This window comes from Pipistrellus kuhlii, unplaced genomic scaffold (assembly GCF_014108245.1).
Source record: "Pipistrellus kuhlii isolate mPipKuh1 unplaced genomic scaffold, mPipKuh1.p scaffold_m20_p_17, whole genome shotgun sequence".
Taxonomy (NCBI): Eukaryota; Metazoa; Chordata; class Mammalia; order Chiroptera; family Vespertilionidae; genus Pipistrellus; species Pipistrellus kuhlii.
This window is the reverse complement of record NW_023425482.1, coordinates 3,132,345-3,152,920: the sequence shown is the minus strand read 5'-3', so window position 1 is coordinate 3,152,920 and position 20,576 is coordinate 3,132,345. Positions and strand designations below refer to the sequence as shown.

Sequence of the window (20,576 nt, the reverse complement as noted above, 5' to 3'; positions counted from 1 at the left end):
AGTCCAGAGATGGGGTTCTAATTAATCCCAGCTTGACTCTTGGAGCCTCGATTTCTTCATCTGTAAAGTAGGTGCGATGCTAGGATCAATGAGAGTGGGCCAGCTCAGAGCACCCCTGGTTTTCCCAGAGAGCTCCTCTGTCTTGCCCCTATTCCTGGAAACTGGGTGACGTCAGCGATTCTCAGCCAATGCTCCACAGCCAGGCTGGCTTCCTGCAGCCGGGCCACCTGCCACCCCACAGGTTTCCAGAACCTCAAGGAGCTCCTGGACCGCTTCCCAGGTGAGGGTCGCAGGGTCAGCACTGGCCAAGCTGGAAAGAATGCCCGGGCCTCCGGCTCCGGCTCCTGCTCAGCACCTGCTCACGTGCCTCCTCCCTGACCTCTGCAGCCCTCGCCCTCCCTGCTGCCGGCAGAACAAACTGCCCCCCCCTCCACCCCCATCTGCACCTCTCTCTGGCCCTGGGAAGCTGCCAGCCCACCTTCTGCCACCCATTCCTATGGACATCCTCCCCCCCAATCTGTCAGAATTCACCCTGGCCTTCAGCAACCACACCAAATGCTGCCTCCTCCATGAAGCTAGCCTGCTTGCTGCCCCAGGAATATTATCCTTCTGTACTCTGACCTGAGAGAGCTGACTGGCGGGTGACAGCTCTGCCCCCGGGAATGCAGGCTTCCTTGGCGCCCAGGCCCGGGCCTACCTGCAGAGAGCCTCTCAGGGTCCCTCAGGAAACAAAGCTGCCCAAGGCCCGCCAGGCTGGGTGCTGGAGGAGGGAGGCAGCACAGGAGGCCTGGTGCGCGCCTGGAGCGGGGGGCTGCGAGGTGGCTCACCTGGCGGAAGAGGACCCCGGTGTCCGTGCAGTAGCGCTGCGTCTCCTCCCCGCCCTGCAGCAGCACCACGGAGCCGGCCTGCACGGCCGAGTTCTTTCGCAGACGCTCACACAGGCGCTGCCTGTTCAGGGCGAAGAGGGCCAGAGGCACCTTCAGGGTCTCATTCCCCAGCCAAAACCAAGGTCTGCAAGACAAGAGCACACACAGCCACATAGGCCTCTGTTAGCACCGCCAAGCACGTCCACCACGGCAGTCTGAGGGGACCAGAGAGCTAAGCCTGACATGGGACCCCCATTAGCACAGGCTCCTCACCGCCTCACAGGGGCTGGTTAACCACAGCCTCCCCCACGGTCCCCAGCACTGGGCACAGGGGGATGTCACCAGGGCAGGTGAGGCGCAGAGAGGGAAAGCCTGCAATGGTGTGGCGACATACTCACTCCATCCCTGCCCTCAGCGACCTTACCCCCGCGCCTGAAAAAACATGACCTGGCCCAAACAACTCTGCTTTCTTGCCCAGGCATGTGGCATCTTCTCTGCAAATCACAGACCTGCAGCCGGACTGGCCGTTTCTCTCTCTCTCTCTCTCTCTCTCTCTCTCTCTTACACACACACACACACACACACACACACACACACACAGGCCTCTCCACACACACATCCAGGATACTCACCCCCCCACACACACACACACACACACTCAGGACACCCAGTGCCCCCCTCCACACACACAGACAGCCCCTCCCCCATCCCCCACCCCCACACACACAGGATACCCAGTACCCCCCCCCACACACACACACCGAGGACAACCACACACACACACACACACACACGCTCTCTCTCACCCTCAGGACCGCCCTCCACACACATACACACTCAGGACACCCCTACACACACACTCACCCAGGATACCCCCGATTCACCCAGGATACCCACCCCACACACACATACACCCTGAATACCCCCCATACACACTCAGGACAGCCCCTCCACACACACACACACACTCAGGCCTCCCCACACACACCCAGGATACTCACCCCCCCACACACACAAACACACTCAGGACACCCAGTGGCCCCCTCCACACACACAGACAACTCCTCACCCCCCCCCCCCCCCCCGCACACACAGGATACCCAGCACGACACACACACACACACACACACACACACACAGGACACCCAGTGCCCCCCTCCACACACACAGACAACCCCTCACCCCCACCATCCCCCCCCCCCCCCCCACACACACAGGACACTCAGCATCACACACACACACACACACACACACAGGACACCCAGTGGCCCCCTCCACACACACAGACAACCCCTCACCCTCATCATCCCCCCCCCCCCCCCCGCACACACAGGATACCCAGCACCACACACACACACACACACACACACACACACACACACACAGGATATCCCACCGACACACACACCCAGGACAACTCCACACACACACACATTCAGGACACACACACACTCTCAGGATAACCCCCCCACACACACACACACACCCAGGACACCCAGCGCCAGGCCCAGGAGTGTGTGCTGAGTGGCCAAGGGGAACCATGACAAGATGGGCCTGGGAGTGGCAGCCCCAGGGACACTGACCTTAAGGAGAGCAGCAGGCAAGGGACTGGCTGCTGAGACTCACTGGGGATGGGAGGAGCCAGGCCTGGCAGAGAGGTGGGTGTATACTCCCACCTCTGTCCCACTCCACACTGGCTTCCATTTTCACTGAGTTTCACAGCTTATCCTCCCAGCACACACTCTCCAAACCCACCACCTCTGGACACTCCCCACACCTGCTACCCACAGCTCTCCACTTGGCGTGGCTGCACCTTGATGCCTATTCCTGCATTGCTCCAGCATCAATTTTCCCCCAGGAGCATTCTCGGCATCCAGACACATAGGAACCTCACCGTTTTTAAAATCCTATCTAATAATCCTATCTAATAAAGAGGGAATTGCTAATTGACGCTCACACCATTGCAAATATGGTGGTGCCCACAGCCAATAAGGAGGAAATATGCTACTTGACTGCCCCGCCCTCAAAGATGGTGGCGTTCACAGCCACAAGATGGCGGCGCCAAGTACCCTCCTGCCACACACCTATCTCCAGAGTCCCCCAGTTCCCTCAGCGCCACAGCTGCCCAGGGATGCCTGAGGCTCAGATAACCAGGGTCGGCCAAGGCTTGCGCTGCTGGCAGTGGCAAAAGCAGAGATGTGATGGGGGCGTTGCCTCCTGCCCCTGACGGCTCCCAGACTGTGAGAGGGGACAGGTTGGACAGAGGGACCCCCCTCCAGTGCATGGATTTTCATGCACCAGGCCTCTAGTCCTATCTAATAAAAGGGTAATATGCAAATTGATCATCACTCCAACACACAAGATGGCTGCCCCCATGTGGACACAAGATGGCCACCACAAGATGGCCAGCTGGGTAGGGCAGTTGTCGGCAATCAGGCCAGCAGGGGAGGGAAGTTGGGGGCGGACCAGGCTTGCAGGGAAGGGCAGTTAAGGGTGACCGGGCCAGCAAGGGAGAGCAGTTAGGGGTAACCAGGCCTGCAGGGAAGGGCAGTTGGGTGGAACCAGGCCTGTAGGAGAGGGCAGTTGGGGGCGACCAGGCCTGCAGGGGAGAGCAGTTAGGGATGACCAGGCCAGCAGGGGGAGGGCAGTTAGGGGTGACCGGGCCTGTAGGGGAGGGCAATTAGGGGCAACGAGGTTGGCAAGGAGGGAGTTAGGTGCAATCAGGCCAGCAGGGGAGCAGTTAGGCATTGATCAGGCTGGCAGGTGAGTGGTTAGGGGGTGATCAGGCTGGCAGGCTAAAGTAATTAGGGGAAAACAGGCAGGCAAGTGGTTGGGAGCCAGCAGTCCTGGATTGTAAGAGGGATGTCCAACTGCCCATTTAGGCCTGATCCCACTGGGCAGTCGGGCATCTCTTGAGGGGTCCCAGATTGGACAGGGTGCAGGTTGGGCTGAAGGACACACACACCTGTGCATGAATTTCATGCACCTGGCCTCTAGCAAATAAATAAAAGCCCTTCCCTTGACCCCATGCTCCTCCAACAGTCTAGTTCTCTCTCTTTGGAAGTAAATTTCCTCTGAAGCCACCTAAGCCCACCATCCCCATGTCCTGGCCACCATGCTCTCTCAGGCTTCAGCCCTGCTCCTCCCTGCACTGCAGCACCCAGAGGCCTCTTGGCGCCCAGCACACCGAGGGCCACACTCTCTACTGAAACTCTGCCCAGCACCAGCCACACCAGGCTCCCTCCATCCTCCACTTGCCCTCCATGCTGGAGTTCCCATCTTCTACCGGGACCACCGCAGGGAACTCTCAACTGCTCTCAGTCCCAGGTTCCCCCGCAGCCTGGTGTGCACCATCCATAGGGGCCCCTCAAAAAGGCACTCCCCTGCTCAAGCCTCCTGCTGTCGAGTGCACTCGGTACACAGCCCAAGCTTATCCCCCAGCTTTGAGGAGCTGAGAACCAACACCCAACGCTGCCTGCAAGGCATTCTCACTCCCCCCTAAACACCAGCACGCTCCCCACCCCGCAAGGGCCTTTCGCTGCTGTTCCCAGGGAGGAAAGCTCTCCCAGTGCTCACGTCCGTTTTCCCAGGTCTCTGCAGAGCCTCTTCCCAGAAGCTTTTTTAAAAACCCACCCAAACCTTCTCCCCTGCCCGCTTCATTCCTGTCTGGAGCCTGTGTCACTGCCTAACACCACATGTTTATTGGACTGTGGCCCCCCAGGTAAAATGTAAGCTCCAGGAGGGCAGGGACTTTGCCTCCTTACCAGCACCTTCCCAGACATTGAGGTGCAGCCACGCCAAGTGGAGGAGCTGAATGCCTAAGAGCATGAAGGAAGGGCAGCCCCAGCAGGTGGGGTGAGCCTAGGGGGTTGGAGGGGAGGGACACGGGCATGGAGGCCGAGCACAGCCCAGAGCTGAGGTGAGAGTGAGGGCTCTGCCTGGAATGGCATGAGAGAGAGCGAGTCAGGCACATGGAATTTCTCTCACTGCACTTGGTTTCAGAAAGGCGGCAGGCACCGCATGCATTCACCGGGCTGTGGTGAGACCGGGCAGTGAGCCCAGACAAGGGGAACAGGGAGACTGAGACAGACAGCTGAACAAACTGCAGAGCGATTTCCAGCAGGTACAGAAAGTCACGTCCCTAGATATAGCATCTACGCCTCAGTAGTATTTGAGCTCCAGGCCCAGAAAAGCTGCCAGGACCAGCTGCAACGACCAATCAGTGGAGACCACGACTTTGAAAGGATACACCTGGAAAAGCTAATGAATAGTCTTCACTCTATCGAGATCCTTCCCTAAGACCTTCTGATCTCTAAAACCCTCAATACAAAGGTCTCAGTGTCCCCTCTTCCTCCCGAGAGCAGGCCTGCACCTCTCCCTTTTTCTTCACCCTAAACTCTAAGGATCCCCAGGGACTAGCAACCAGGGGAGCATGGGGAGCAGCAGGTTCAGCTCCTCTTCAGCTGACACCCTGCTCCTGCGTCCAGGGCCCCCTTTCCTCTGGCTTCGCAGTGAGCCAAAGCAGCCCCGCCTAGGCTCGCCTGTTGCTTCTGTCCTAAACCCTTCCTCGCGCCAGTGTCCCCAGCTTTAATAACGGTGCTCTCAAAATCACCTGGACTGGTGCCGTGAAATCCCTCCTGCATGACATCAAGAACCCACAGGCTACTGGCCGGCCCGAGGCAGCCCCGCTCAGGGACAGTGGGACCCTCAGAGACAGAAACGCTCCTCACAGCTTGGCTCCTCAGGATGGTCTTCCCTGGCGTCCCTCCCCTGCCCATCCCCAACATGGAATTGCCTGGGCTTCCTCCACTCTCCCAGCTCTGGGCCCAGGGAACCCTGAGGACTCTTCATCAGCAAACTGCTCCAAGCCTCTGGCATCCAGGTGGGTCTAACCAGGGAGAGGCACCGAGGGGGTGGGAAGGAGGAGACTAGAGTAGGTGAGGAGACGGGGAGAACAGAGGATTCACTCCCGGCTCCCTCCCCGGCGGAATCTGGGACTATGATAGCTGGCAGGCCCTTCGCACAGGGCCACAGGGCCACAGGGCCGCCAGGCCGCCCTTCCGCACACCCTTTGGTGGTTCCTGACCAGCTCCCCCCTTCTTTCTCCCCGATCCCTTAACCTGCCCAGGGCTCTAAAACCCGACTCTGCACTGCCTCTCTTCAGTCCCCTGAGGAAGGCTCAGCTGGGTCCCCAGCTGCACGGACACATTCCCCTGCTAACACACATGCAGCCCGTGTTCACCGAGGCTCCTCTGTGAGGTCCGCCTCTCTGCTGTGCACCCTGTGGAAACACAGACCCGGTCTGCTCTGCTCACTGCTGTGCCCAATGCTTGGCACCCTGCTTGGCACCCAGCAGGTGCTCAATAATTATTTGCTGAGTAAAGAACAGTCACAACATGGGGACACACACACAGCTGTGCAGATCGGAAGTTGCCACATCAGCCTCCGCAGGGCAGGAAGCAGAAACTCGGGCCCCAGCCAGGCTGGGCCGGGTGGAGAGCCATGCACAGCTTACACATGCTGACAGGACTACAGCCTCCCTCCCTCTCGGCTGCCCCCTCCCTCCATCTCTCCCAGAAGGATGGACACAGGGGCCAAGGCTCCCAGTAAGTCAGACCATTTCCTCTCAGGCTCAGCCACAAGGATGGAAGGCAGAGGTGACGGTCATCATGCCTGCTTCCCAGCGGGCCACACCGTCAGGAACTGAAAGTGCAGCCGCCGGCATCCCTGCCGTGTGCCCAGGGCCCTGCACACTCTTCTCCCCACTCAGCAAAGCCCATGAGCGGGGTGGGCATGGGGAAGAGCCTCATCTTTACAGACTCCCAGCAGCCCTGAGGGAATGGCACCCAGGCACTGCCACAGAGGCCCCACCAAAGGGGCCCAGACCCAAGACGCTGCAGAGCCCAGTGCCACCCACCTCCCTCTCCACCACGCCTGGCCCCTCTGGCTCAGTTCCCTCCTCAAACACACCGGCTGCCAGCTCCATCCCACCACTGGGCCTGCCACCACACCCCCACCTGGAAGGCTCTCAGAAGGGCTGGGCTTCCTCTAGTCTAGAACCTTCTGAGAGACCTAAATCCCCCAAGGAATCCAGACTATGGCCTTCTGGCATGGGGGCCAAGCAGCCCAGTATGAGACAGAACTCGATAAGGCACCTCTCTGAGCTTCTGCTGCTACTGCGAGGAGAACCTACAACACTGCAGCTCAGGGAAGCGGCCAGCCTGAGCCAGCAGGCAGGCTGCTGAGCTGCAGTCTTTCATGACGGCAGGGCACTCCCCAAATCCGGGTTTATAGAGACATGCCCTTTGATTCCTCATGGCATAAACCAAACCACCAGAGGGAATGTTGGGCCCAGAGCCAACGCAGTGACTTTTCTCTGCCAGTTCAGCAAAGGCAGCACTCATAAAACATCTCCAGCTGGCATCTGCTGGAACTTTTAACAGGCACCCCGAATTTAAAAGGCAAGAGCCAGGTCATCCTAAAGTCCCAGCATAGGTATACTTTCCTGCAGGCAGGCAAGGGCACAGGCAGTGCCCAGGGAAGACAGCAGGGCATCAAACACTCCACAGAATAAGCTCTAGTCTCCATAGGCCAGCTCGCACCTGCAGACCAACCACCAGGACCCAAGAAGCAGCCAGTGGCCAGGACTGGGGTGATCCTGCAGCCCCTGCAAGCAGTTCCCTACCCCCCACTTGCACCCATTCCCAAAATCGGTTCTGAGCCACCTCTTCCTTTGCCCCCAATGGCTACCTGGCTTGTGGGTTCTTACTCAAGACTCCTAGATCCCTGGGGATTCACCAATAGAATTTTAGGATACCAATTACTTGGATGGGGGGAAAATTATATTTGCTCTAACCTCTCAAATTTTCTTAATGTAAGCAACTAACCACAACAGCATCAGTAGTATGTGACTGTCACCAACAAAAATCACAGGTATTTTCATATATCACTGATATATCTCAAAATATCACTTTGCTCTCACTATTTCAAAATTAAGGTGGGTATTGGACCTGTGGCTTTTATTATTTAACTAGAGACCCGGCGCACAAAATTTATGCATGGGGGGGGCAGTCCCTTAGCCAGGCCTGCACCCTCGCCAACCTGGGACCACTGGCTCCTAACTGCTCACCTGCCTGCCTGCCTGCCTGCTTAATTGCCCCTAACTGCTCTCCCCTGCTGACCTGATCCCCCTCCTCGGCCCCTGCCATTGTGGCTTTGTCTGGAAGGATGTCTAGAAGACGTCCAGTATAATTAGCATATTACCCTTTTATTAGTATAGAAGTGTTGATAAAGTATATATTACTATACCACAAATTTATTTTTAACATGTTAATAACTGTATTCCAATATAACTGGTTTTCTTTGTAATCCTCTGTATTTTACTTCATGCATTTAAAAACATTGTGCAAAGGTCTCTCTGATGCCCAGGCATCTACGGCACAGTTTAGGACAAGATTCTTGCCCTAGAATGTGTCGCCACTTTTGGATGGAGCCACGGTGCCAAGGACCAGTCTGCTTCCTCACTCTCAGCCTCCAGCACAGGCCTGGCACCAAGCCCCCTGGCTGACTGTCAGCCAGGCCAGCCTGCTCACCCCGGTTAGAGGGGCCTGCCTCTAGGCAGCTGGCCAACAGCTCCCTCTGTCTCCCTCTCTCTGGAGGAGGGCCAGGGGGCTAAGCAGAAACAACTGAGTGAGGGCTGGGTGGAGTCTGGGCCAACCCTGGGAAGGGCTGGGGAGGGCAAAGGGGCACTCAGTGGCCAGTACACAGACCCACCCCTACTCCAACCCAGGGTCAGCCTAAGGCCTCCTCTCCAGGAGCAAAAGGTCCATATCAGGGTGGGAACGAGCTTTGATCTACAGCCTGACTCCTCCAGATACTTTCTCTCCAGAAGAATGCTGACTCTAGTGTGACCTATGACCCAACAGGTACACACCAGGGAAGCTTACCTGCTACTTCTCTCTGGGCAAAGGCTCTCTGGGCAGGAGATCCCTGGAGCCACTCAGTTAAAGAATTGAAGATATTTCTTCATCCTACTCAAAATTATGTCCCTCTCCCACCCACAACTCCTTTCCTCAATTACTAAGAGCCTCCCGCCTATTGGACAGTTTAGAGTAAATCCCCCTTTTCTTCACTCAGCAGCATGTCACCAGCACCAATGACAGGGCAGCCACGTGGCCCTGGAGATACTAACTGAACAGGTCCTAGAGGCATGAGGGCAGCAAGCCCTCACCGAGCCATCATGAGCAGGCGTGCAGACGTGAGGAAGCATCCTGCCAGCGGCGAAAACTGGGGCTCTCTGGAACTCGGGGGCTGGGGGTAGGGAGGGGATGAAGTCAGGAAAGGATTCTAGAACAGGGACCTTCTTAGCTGGGCCTGCAAGGATGTGAGCAATTATGTCAGAGGAGCAGGACACTTCAAGGCCAGCAGGTGTGTAGGCAAAGGGGAGAGGAGAAAGAAAAGAACCATACCGAGGAGCAGATGCAGGCAAGTCCTGTGCAGGGGAGAAGGCTCACTCTATCCAGGGAAAGCCCAAGACATGGCCCACGGAGAAGACAGGGCTTCCTCCCACCAAGTGCCAATGGAATGGGGTGGGGTGACCTCAGAGCAGGCGGACTCTCTGTCTCACGCTTGAACTCCCTGCCTAGAAAGAGCTGAATCAACCTGACACACCTCAGAGGAGTATTCAAGTTGAATCTGTGATGCTAGCTTAGGGCTTGCACTGCTCCCAAAATCACATGGCACACACCCCAGGACTCCCATGCCTCTCCTGGCCCAGGCACTCTAACAGCCAGACTGCACAGTGGCCCGTGGCCATGACTTGACGGTGGGGTGTCCCATTATGTCTGAGCGCAGACCCATGCCCTCCATGGCACACACCAAGACCAGAGGAGGCAGATGGGTGACAGAGTCCCATGTGTCCACCTGCCCCAGTGGCCCGGGAACACGTAAGGGTGGGCTCAGTACTGTTCCTGGAAAACAGTCCTAAGCTCTTCCAACCTTGGAGGCCAACAGAGGGAGTCACTTTCTATTGTCATCCTCCCCCAAATAAAGATGCACTCATTCTACCGGTTCCTGCATTCTGGTCTCAGCACCCAGCCTTGCATCTGGGGAAGTTCTCCCTCTTCTACCACCGCCCCTCCGGGCCCAGCACCCCCAGGCCCTCATGCCGTCCTCCCCCCGAACTCACACACAGCCCAGGGCAGTGATCATCTGAAAAGCAGATATGAGCAGATTAAAGCACTGAAGGGCTCCAGGGCCTCAGGACAAAGTCTGGAGAAGCCATCTCGTGCGCCACACCCTCCAGCACGGAGACTCACACCTTTGCAGAACACTCTGAACTCTCAACCTTTGCTCAAATGTTCCCTTACCTGGGACACTATCACCAGTGCTTCAGTGTGACCCCGCCCGTCCATACTTTCGCCCACTAGGACCACTCACTCATCCTCTCATGCAGCAGAGCTTATAAAGCACCTCTGTGTGCACCGCGCAATAGTGATGCCCAGGAGTGAACCAGAGAGTGGTCCTGACCTTACATTCTAAATGGGAAGACAAGTAACATAAAAACTACGTAATTTTTCTATCTCTCTCTCTTCCCAAAAACTACGTAATTTATACTATATACTTTAGTAGAACAGGTACTTTGGAAGGCTTCTCTAAGGAGGTGACATTTGGGCCCCGAAGAAAGTGGGGAAGTGCCCCATGTCAAACACTGCCTCCTCCCCAGCGCCCAGGACCCTGGTGCCCTGGCCACGCGCCGCCTCCCCAACTGACGGTCTTGGCCGTTAAAGCGCAAGTCCCACCCAGGCCCACAACGGGGACGAATGGGTCCTCCCCCGCCCCCTACCCAGGACCTACGGGGAGCGGGAGCGGAGCTGCGGGCACAGTGCCGCCCGGGACTCGGAGGGCGGGGCTCCCCGAGCGAACACCCGCCGCACGCCGCCACCCAGGACGCCGGCGGGGCTGGCACCCACTGGGCGCCAGGAGGCCCGAGCCCTCTCCGCGCCGCCGGCGAGGCCGGGCACTGGAGCCGCACTGACCTGCTGGAAGTCGCCATGTTCGCCCCGCTCCGGCGTCACGTGAAGTGCGGCATCAGCTGAGGCCCGGCCGGTTCTGCTGTGAGGGGCGGGGCCGGGAGGGACGGGGCCTGGGCGGGGCCTGGGCGGGGATTGGAGAGCCGGAGTCCCTGGCCCCGCCCCCTCCAGCGCGGAGCCCCTTGGCGCCCCGGGAGGTGGAGCGCTGAGGGGCGGAGCTTCTCTCCGCTCAATGGCTTATGGCTACCGCGAGGGGCGGGGCCGAGGCGGGCGGAGGCCTTTCCCCGTGAGGCGTGTCCCGAGGGCGGGGTGCCTGATTCAGCTGCCCCTACCCGGTGTCTCAGCCGCCCTGGGACGGACACCTGGTGCAGGAAGCCCCTGACCCAAGCTAGGGTGGGCCAGAGGTGACAGCTATTGCTTACGAAAGGAAATGGCTTGAGCAAACGCCCGAGCAATCGGAGTAACAAAAGTTCAGTGTCCAGGAGAGAGGGTGGCCTTAGAGGTAAAAGCAAGGATCAGATCCTGCCGGGCTTTGAATGTGGGGCTGGGGCTTTATGTCTGGTAGGAACTTTCCAAGCTCCCTCAACTGCAGGATGAAGGAGGACCTGGAGCAGGAAGGTCAATGAGGGTCTCTGGGGGGAGAGGGGGAGGCACATAGAGGACACAGTTCAGGAGGGAAACTCTACCAGAGGGCATTCCCCTCTGCTCTGCTGGACACTGGTGTTAGGTGCGGGGTCCTCCTGAGAGCTGGGCGGAGGGTACCAGGGAGGGGGGTGGGAAGTAGGTTCCAGGAGAGCAACCTGGGCTGCAGGTGCCTTAGAACAACTGTAATATTAACAACTGCCATCGTACAGTGCTCCAATCCTTTGCAATGTTAGCTCATTGAGTCCTCATAACAGCCCTGTGAGGTAGGCTGCAACCTGAATGCCATTTTACTGAGGCCCAGAGAGGTTGGTAACTAGCCTAAGTTCACACAGGGGCCAAGTTCATGCAGTTAGCACACCCCTGAATAGCGGCCCACACTGGCTCTGTGGAGAAAAGCGGCCACTGCTGGGGTCCTGGGCCACAGGAAGGTGTGCAAGTGTGTGTGGACAGGCGGTGGGTCCCAGCACATGCCCCCGGACTCCTAACCCCAGCCCAGCCAATTCAAAGCTGAGAGTAGCTTCTAGTTGAAGGGCTTAAGTGTGGGGTGTCTCTTGTTTCTTTATCAAGACAAGAATGTGGGTCTCCATGGCTGGGCTGGGGAGTGGAGGGCACCAGGGCCTATGAAATAGAGAAGCAGCTGCTGTTTGTCCCCCCAAAGCTGGGAAGAGAGCAGGCCCCTGAAATGGGGGGAGGGGGCGTGTGAATTGAGCCAGACCATAAGCAGAGTGGGTAGCACCACATGGCTGCTTCAAATCTCAGTACCACCCCTGGTTTCCTCACCTGTTGGGTGGGAGCTAATGGTCCCCACCTCATGGGACTGCCTGAGAATTTCCTGAGCAAACATCCGGGCACCTTTAGCCTATAGCACAGCCAAAGAGGCCAACGCTGCCAGGAGGAAGGTGGCCTTTCCAGATAAGATCAAGGAGAGGTGATGGGAGAAGGGCTCCCCAGCCTGCCTCCCCCTTTCCACTACACATGGCAATTCTCAGGGGTCTCTGTCCTCCAGGCAGGACCCCAGAGCGGGTCTATCAGCCAGTGTCCCGGGAGGAAGCCAGAGACACAAGGCCCTACACCCACTGCCGGCCCGGGGCCCCGAGAACTCGAACCTCCTATAGAAGTTGCTCTGCCTTCAGATAAAAGAGACTTGGTTCCCTAACAAGGGCCACTTTTTAAAAATAACCAATAGTGAGCAAAATGCTCACTTTATGGAAGGAAAACCCTGTTCGGGAACTAATCACAGCCCCTCTGACACATTTTACATAAAATATGTCAAAATTAAGCTAATTGCCAGCTCTGAGTACTTATTAATGTGAAAAAGAAGTAAGTATTCTAAATATACACAAAATAATTCGGGGAGGGCAGCTACCAACTGAGTGGAGCACTCTTGTTTGTGAGCAGTAATAGGAAGGCCCTGCCCACGTCACCTGCCCACCCAGGCCCCTCTGGACCAGGGGCCGTTCCTGCCAGTGGTGTGAGCCTGGCACAGAGGCTCACCCCCCCACCCTCCCCGTCAGAGCTCTGGCGGGCACAGGAGAGGTGGCCCTGGGAGCAAGAGAAGATTGCATAGTTCTTCATGCAGGGCAGACCCTGGACACCGCTGGGAGCCAGAAGGCAATTGGGGGAAGATTGATTTTAGAGAGTTGGAGCGGGAGTGTGTAAATCAACAAGAGAGCAGTAGCAGCATACTCGGGCCTCTTGAGGCCATACCTCCGAGGTCACAGCCCCTTGGCTGAAACAGTCTCCCCGCTAGTGACCTACAGGGGGCTGGGAGATGTCGGTGCTCAGCGGACCCAGCAGCCGGAGTACGGTAGCTTTCCGGGGAGTGCCCTGCCCCCGTCTCTCCCTCCCCCCCACCCAGGCCCCGTGGAAAGGCAGCCCCCTGTGCCTCTGTGACACTGTCCTGCCAGGCTTCCTGCCTGCCTTCCCCTCTCAGGCCGGCCACAGGCTCTCGCAGCTCCCTGGGCACGCTGACAGCGGGCTGCCTGGAGATGGCAGGCCCAGAGGGGACCACCAGCCAGACTCTGACTCATGAGCCACCGTGGGGCCTTTAGGGGTGTCCCCAGGAGAGCCGTGTCATGGGCCCATCCATCTTCTGCCGTACACTGGCCTGCTGGGAGACTCTGTGGGGCCACCCTGGAGGTGGCCTTGACGGTTGCTCTGCGCCCGGCCCTGAGTTCTCGCTCTGTGACTGGCCGCTCTGGGAGGGGTTGGGGTCTAGACCCTCCCCTAGAGACCCAGGGACAGAGAGGAAGAGGAGCCCTCGCTGTTGTTCCCAAGGAGCCCCCATCTGGGAGGGCCGACAGCCGGGGTGCATATACTATTTCTTACTGTGGTGAGCAGGGCGTTCCTGGGAAATTCTAGGCAGGAAAGCATGGAACCCAGGCCCATGTCTGGAGGGAAAGAGGCCTCAAGAGGGTTGGAGGGGAGATCTGGAAAGAGCCAGCAAGACTGCACCAACCTCAGCGGGGCCCCAGCTTCGGGTGGTGAAACCCCACAGGGGGTGTCATTTGGGGTTTCTTTGATTGCTTTTTTGCTTTTGCTGAGAACAGAAGACTGAGCTGAGAAACAAATAGGCTGAACAGAAAGATGGAGGGGGAAGATGGAGGGGTGTGGGTGTGAGGGGTGTGAGGTGGGGGGGAGTGGCATAGTCTAGCCTGACCTCACCCTCGGTGGGGAGGGGAGGAGTGTGATGTGAATGGAATGCCCTCGGCTGCCTCTCCATCATGGCTCTGCAGATGCCTCCGTCAGTGTTTGCAGTGTCCACGGCGGCAGCCCTCGCCCTCCCACTCCTGAGGCCTCCAGGACACACCACAGCTGTCACCACCATCCCTCAGGCCCCGAGGAGCCCACTTCACGCCCTTCTCCTCCTGCCCTCCTGCACCCGGCCTGGCCTGAGTCTCCATCCTCCCGCAGGAAGGAGGCAGCTGAGGGCCTCCGTAGGAAGCGCCCATCACCGCCTCAGATGGAGTGGTCCCCGTTGAGTGCTTTGCCGGGGTCTGCGAGGCAATTCAAGATGAGAAATGGAACGGTGGCTTCGGAAAGGCAAATCATTCCAACAGCACCTTAAAAACATCAGCGGAAACAAGCTCTTTGTGTGTGTGTGAAAATGGGGAATATATTGTTTTTCACTGTTTGGAAGACTGTTTTCTCATCTTGGAGTCACAAGCTGTTTTCTTCCAGAGAGACTTATAAATACATCCAATTATTGACATTCAATATGGGAAATAAGGTTCCGAAATGGTTTTCTCCTGCGCACGCGGAGTGGGCCGGCCAGGTTGGGCAGGTGATAATTACTTTTATTTCTCACAAGTCCTGGCCATATTGGTGCAGCGCGGCTCCTCTCCCGCCTTTTATTGCTTTCACCTTTATTACATTTCCCATGTTGTGCAGGGCTATTCATTGGAGTAACTTTATTACCACATTTCAGGATCTTGATAAAAAAGAAAGAAAGATACTCCTAATATCCAAAGTGTGAGTGCAAAGGTCTGGGGCAGGGGAGTCTGCTTCCGTGGCTCCTGTCCTGGAGAGAAATCCCCACTGGGCGTCTCTGAGGCTCCCGCAGACATTCCAAGCTGCCCCTCGCCTGAGTCAGGGTAGCTTTTCAAGGAGAATGCTTCCAGCCCCCCTGAAAGCACCCCCAGACCGTGGTGAGGAGACCAGATGGGGTGCCCCAGGAAACACTCGCACAGCCCCTGGCTCCTGAGGACCAACATCCTCACTTCCGGGGCCCTGTGGGAAGTAAGGTCGCAGGAGAGGACCAAGGCCCTCATCCCCAAGGTGTGATGATGACCGAGATGCCCTGTGAGCTCCCTCTCAGCCCTGCCCACCTGCAGAGCGACCTCCACATAAAGGGGTGGGCCCACAGCCCCACGCCCAAGCGGTCTGTGCTCACTGCCCCCTCGAGCCAGCCGGGACCTTTGCCCTCCAGCAAATGAAGAGCTGCCAAGGAGGTTTGTGAGACGGGTTAGGGACATAGAATAGATCACAAAAGTGATGTCAAAGTCTGGCCCCTGCAGTGTCCACGTCCTTGCTTTGTGATGCTGCGGACCCTCCATTCAGAAGAGGAGTCTTGTATTAAAGATGAAACAGCGGGGCCGGAGACCGGGATACCAGGACACAGGCTTTACTGAAGAGAAGAGTACCACTGCCGGCTGCTTCCAGAGGAGAAAGAGAGCGAGGGCCGGTGTTCAGGCACCTTTTAAGGGGAGGAAAGAGAGGGGATGGGGCTTAGGGCACTCAGCACACGCTGATTGGTGGTTTCATGTAAGGCATATGATTAGGGCCCTAGGGACTCAGGAATCGGGGGCTTAGGCTATTGGCAAGTGCTGATTGGTGGTTCAATGCTCAGGAATGTCCTGCTGCAGGTGGAGTTGGTGTTATTTTCCATCCATCAGTTGGAGGAAGGGAGGATCTATCATTTTCCACCAGCCCTTGAATCTGGGCGGCCACCAGACTTACTTCGGAAAGTGGGACATGAGCGAGAGCAGAGGTCCTGGAAGGTGTTCATGCCCTGGGCTGGCCCTCTGGCCACTCTTGGGCACCCTGCCCATGTGAAGATCCCCTAGCTACCCTGCCAGAGTGTCAGACACCTGTACCACAGCCTGCCAACCAGCCGACACACAGGGAGACCGACCTAGCATAACAGGCTCCGGCCAACCCGGGTGCAGCAGAGACCAGCTGGATGGGGTAGGCCAGAACCCTGAGCCACATAAATGGCTGTTTGGAGCCATCACCTTGGGTGGTTTGTTGTGCCAGGTGATCGAAGCTGATGCGGAGCGGAGAGAAGAGACCCTCCTCCCCAGAGAGAAGGCTGAGGACGGGCGCCACAGGGCTGGGAAGGGGTCCAGAACAGGCCTCCCACCGTATGCCACTTGGGCACCTGAATTATTTTGAGCTGAAAGCAATGGAGCCCCTGCAGGCTCAGGAGGAAGTTTACCGCTCCCTTAAAGAATTTAATTAGGGACCTTGCCCATAAAGAGAGTTATTACCGGAAATAACTTGTTATGACCTGTCTATAGGACAGGACAAGTTCCTAATTACTGAACATCTGCTCTTCTTATTGTCCTGTGAATGACCTTCCCTCCCTCCGCAGCCCCAACCTGCTTACCTCATCCTCAGCCAAGGCGCATGCACATCATTTTCTCTTTCTGTCTCAGAGCCTCTCATGTGTGTGTTTCCCATAAGCAGGTATAAAACTGAATTTGGTTATTTCCTCTTGTTAATCTGTCTCGTATCCACTTACCTATGAAGCAGCGACAGGACCCGGGAGCGGCGAGGAAAGTCCTTTTTTCACAAGGACTTCGGCGAGACGGAGGGTGCCGGCATCTTCTTTCCTGGGGTGAAAGTGTGACCTCCACTCACCTCTGCCCGGAGCACACCTCCACCGTCAGCTCGGAGAAGGCGGAGAAGGCGGGAGGGACCTGGATTCTGCCTCAGCGCCTGTGGTTGCACTGCCCTGGGGGGCGGGAGGCAGCCCCTCCGCACGCTCACAGCTGTGCTGCTGCGGAGGCTGGCAGTGGTGGTGCAGAGCAGGGAGGCCCGGGGTGTGCCGGGCAGCAGGCTTGTAGCACAGGAAGTGGGAAGGCTCTGTGGGCTTCTGCAAGAATCAGTCTGGGGAGCCCCAGGAGTGCCTGGAAGAGACTTTCAAGGCCCCTGAGATACAGATGAGACTGGAGCCAATTAAATACAGTGATCATGTCGATAGAGCTTTGTGTCCACTGAAAGCCAGGGAGCCTGAACTGGGGGCTTGGCCTGCACTGTCGCACCCAAAGCAAGGCTGGCACAGGGTGCACACAGCCCGGGTCTGTGCCGGGTGGCCTGGATGGGTGACTAACAGTGACAGCCGGTGGGGAGTTCACCCCTAGGCGAGCCTTCTGGAATGGACCAAGCCGAGCGTAGACCTAGAGTTGGGCCCTGCTCCTTCCCAAGCAAAACCCGTCACTGAGCTGCTGCAGAGACACCTGCCCAAGTCCAAGGCGGGGACTGTCCACGCTGAGTCCCCACCCACTTCCCAGTGCTGCCCATTGCATCCGAAGCATCCTTAAAAAAGATACCCAAGAAGTTGCCACTGCTGTGCTCAGTCCAGACAGTAGCACACCCTCTGAATGAGATGCCACCTTTGCTGACAGCGCGGTGAGCCTGCGGGCCTCACTCCCTTCATCCTTTCGGGCATTGAGTTCAGTCTTTGGGAAAATCACCATTTCTTCTCCAGATCTCAGAGATCGATTTGCAGGGCTGGAGGGAGAACTCACTGGCCACCATTTCACAGTGGAAACGCCAGAGGCAGGAGCTTCTGCACAAGGACCCCCCCAAGAAGCACTCATCTCAGGGCCAGAGCACAGATCCGACGGGAGGGCCGGGGACCGCCCGCACAAGGCCTCTCCGTTTCCTCCCGGAGGCCGGCAGCTGACCGCGGCTGCCCAGAGCCTCAGGGCCCTGCCGGTGAGGGTGGGCACCAGGCCTGCGCAGGGAACTGGGAAGTGAAAAGACCAAAAACCTCCACCAGCACCTCCTCTGCTTGAGGGAGGAGCCAAAGCCGGCTGAGAAGAGCATGCGGAATCTTGGTGGGTGTCCCTGAACTCCAGGCTGTGGAGCTGGCGGCTCAGAAACCCCTTTTTGTCTTTGGACCTGGCTGCTACCCAGGGTGTGGTTTGTCCCGCTGTCACATTACACTTGTTATGTGAACTTAAGGGTCCTATCTAAGGAGGTTCCAGGCCTCAAGGGCAGGCCCGCCCAGCAGAGGAGCAAGCTCTGAGCTCTTCTGTGTGGTTATGGGGTGGGGGGCGGGGGGCGGGGGGCATGCAGCCCAGCCCTTGGAAATCTTAGTTTGGGGGCTGAGTGTGGCTCAGACACCTCAGCCCACACAGCTGCATGTGGTGTATGGCCAGGTTCTGGGTTCATTGTGTGGGCAGCCCCATGGCAGCCTAACCTCCCTAGTGTCTTTAGCTGTCAGCTACCTCTCCAGGGATGAGACATGGGCGCTGGGCATCAGTCCTGAGGGCCAGCACCGCCCCCCCTCATACCATCACACACCCTCTTTTCTCCTCAGTGAGGGCCCTTCATGCCCAAGACCCTTTCTGCCCTACTTCCCTGTGAGGCCAACTCCTTCTGCCCTCCTTGCTGCCCAGTCAGGAGAGCTCACTGGCCGGCCCCGGCGACCGTGGTACCCACGGAGCTCCAGCCCCGCTGGCCTGAGAGCCCGTTAGCCATCACTCCCACCCCAAGATCCACATCGAGTGAAAGCTTGCTCATACCAAATGGTAAAAGGCTTTGGGAAAATAAGTGGAAACATTTACTTTGGAAATATCTATAAAACCAAAAAATGTACAACTCCGCCTTCGGACCAGTCATTGCACCGCTCATCACCTTCCCTGCATAGGAGGAACCGCTTCCCCATGCCAGGGAGAGCCTGCCCCGTGCCGGGGAGAGCCTGCCTGCCCCGTGCCGGGGAGAGCCTGCCCTGTGCCGGGGGGAGCCTGCCCCGTGCCAGGGGGAGCCTGCCCCGTGCCGGGGAGAGCCTGCCTGCCCCGTGCCGGGGAGAGCCTGCCTGCCCCGTGCCGGGGAGAGCCTGCCCCGTGCCGGGGAGAGCCTGCCTGCCCCGTGCCGGGGAGAGCCTGCCCCGTGCCGGGGGGAGCCTTTCCTGTGCCGGGGGGAGCCTGCCCCGAGCCTGCCCCGTGCCGGGGAGAGCCTGCCCCATGCCGGGGAGAGCCTGCCCCATGCCGGGGAGAGCCTGCCCCATGCCGGGGGGAGCCTGCCCCGTGCTGGGGGGAGCCGAAAGCCACCTGTGCATTAACCAGCATGGGAACCCTCATCAACTCATGGCTGTGAGACCGGTGAAAAGGAACGCCTAGAACCATGGGGGCCATGGTGGGGAGTTTGTGTTTTGCAGGAAAAGGCCTGGTTGTTCGTTAGGAGGACACAGAGTGTTTCCAGGGCAGGGCCAGGAGGACAGTTGGATGTTGGGTGGGGGAGGACCCTAGTTTATGGGAACCCAGAATCTGTGTGGGCAAGCCCACCCTCCACCTCTGCCTCACCTCCGACTCTTCAGTTCTTGCCTCCTGCCTCCCAAACCCTCCCTCTCTCCACTACTGACCCCCATCTCCCAACCTCCCAGATCCAGAGCCCTACAACTCCAGCTCTGCCAACATGCACTCTTGAACCCTGACCCCTAACCCTCAAGTTCACACACCAACCACTATCTGACTTGCAGTCCCCACAACCTCTGTCCTCCACCTCCTCCCATCCGACCCTGGCCCTTGCCCCCACTCCACAGTCGGTGAGTCCCTCCAGAGAAACTGTCCTCCCTCATTTCTACAGCCCTGGAGAGAGAGGGAAGCAAACCCGCAGGTGGAGGGGCTGCCAGTGAGAGGGAAACAGTGTTTTAGGCTTTTCCTCATCAAGGAAGGGAATGCCCCCCTCCCCCTCCCCAGGATTTGCGAGAAGTCATTCAGTCTCCTCCTCCCTCTGAATCTCCAGCCTCCTCTGTGGTTTCCATGGATTCTGAGATTGCTCCCAGCACCTGAGCTCCAGCAAGGGGAAGGGAAGTGAGGGGCGTGGCCTATCCGCTGGGGGAGGGGAAAGGAAGCTGCTTCACTGCAGCCCCCCAGGCCCACCTGCGTTCCCCCTCCTCCTGGAGACCCCCGCGCTCCCGGGGATGGGGGGCGGGTGCTGGGGACTTGCCAGGGGCCCTGCATGTCTCATCTTCCTTCTGGATGCTCCGGGGCCTCCAGACACTGTGCTCTGGCCTAAAAGACCCCAAAGGAGCTGAGAGGCTGAGGGAGAATATGCCAGCAGTGACCACAGCCAGCAGGGACACTGCCCAAACGGTTGGTGAGGAGAGCAGGAGAGTGTGGGAAAGGGGCCTCGTCTCTGTTCTGCTGGGTCCCGGGAGCCCAGCCAAGAGCTCCCTTGGGGCCCTGTTTCTGGTGCCCGAGTGCTGGCTGCCGCCTCGGGGCCACCGCAGAGAAGGATGTGGTGGGGACGCACTGACCATCATCTACGTGGGGAGTGAACATCCTGCCCAGTGTGGCCCCTT

The 20,576-nt window shown here is 58.2% G+C and overlaps 1 protein-coding gene across 2 annotated transcripts in view; it reads right to left on the bottom strand.

Moving 5' to 3' along the window:
* The window catches only part of PEPD (peptidase D), a 108,830-nt gene extending 97,783 nt beyond the window's left edge, over positions 1-11,047 (bottom strand). For both annotated transcript variants that reach the window (XM_036440534.2, XM_036440535.2), the window contains exons 1-2: positions 10,904-11,047; positions 828-1,011 (exon numbers count right to left, since the gene is read on the bottom strand). In XM_036440534.2, the coding sequence (XP_036296427.1) occupies positions 828-1,011; positions 10,904-10,920 (201 nt within the window). In that variant the 5' untranslated portion in view covers positions 10,921-11,047. The remainder of the gene's footprint in view (positions 1-827; positions 1,012-10,903) is intronic.
* Between the last annotated feature and the right edge of the window lie 9,529 nt (positions 11,048-20,576).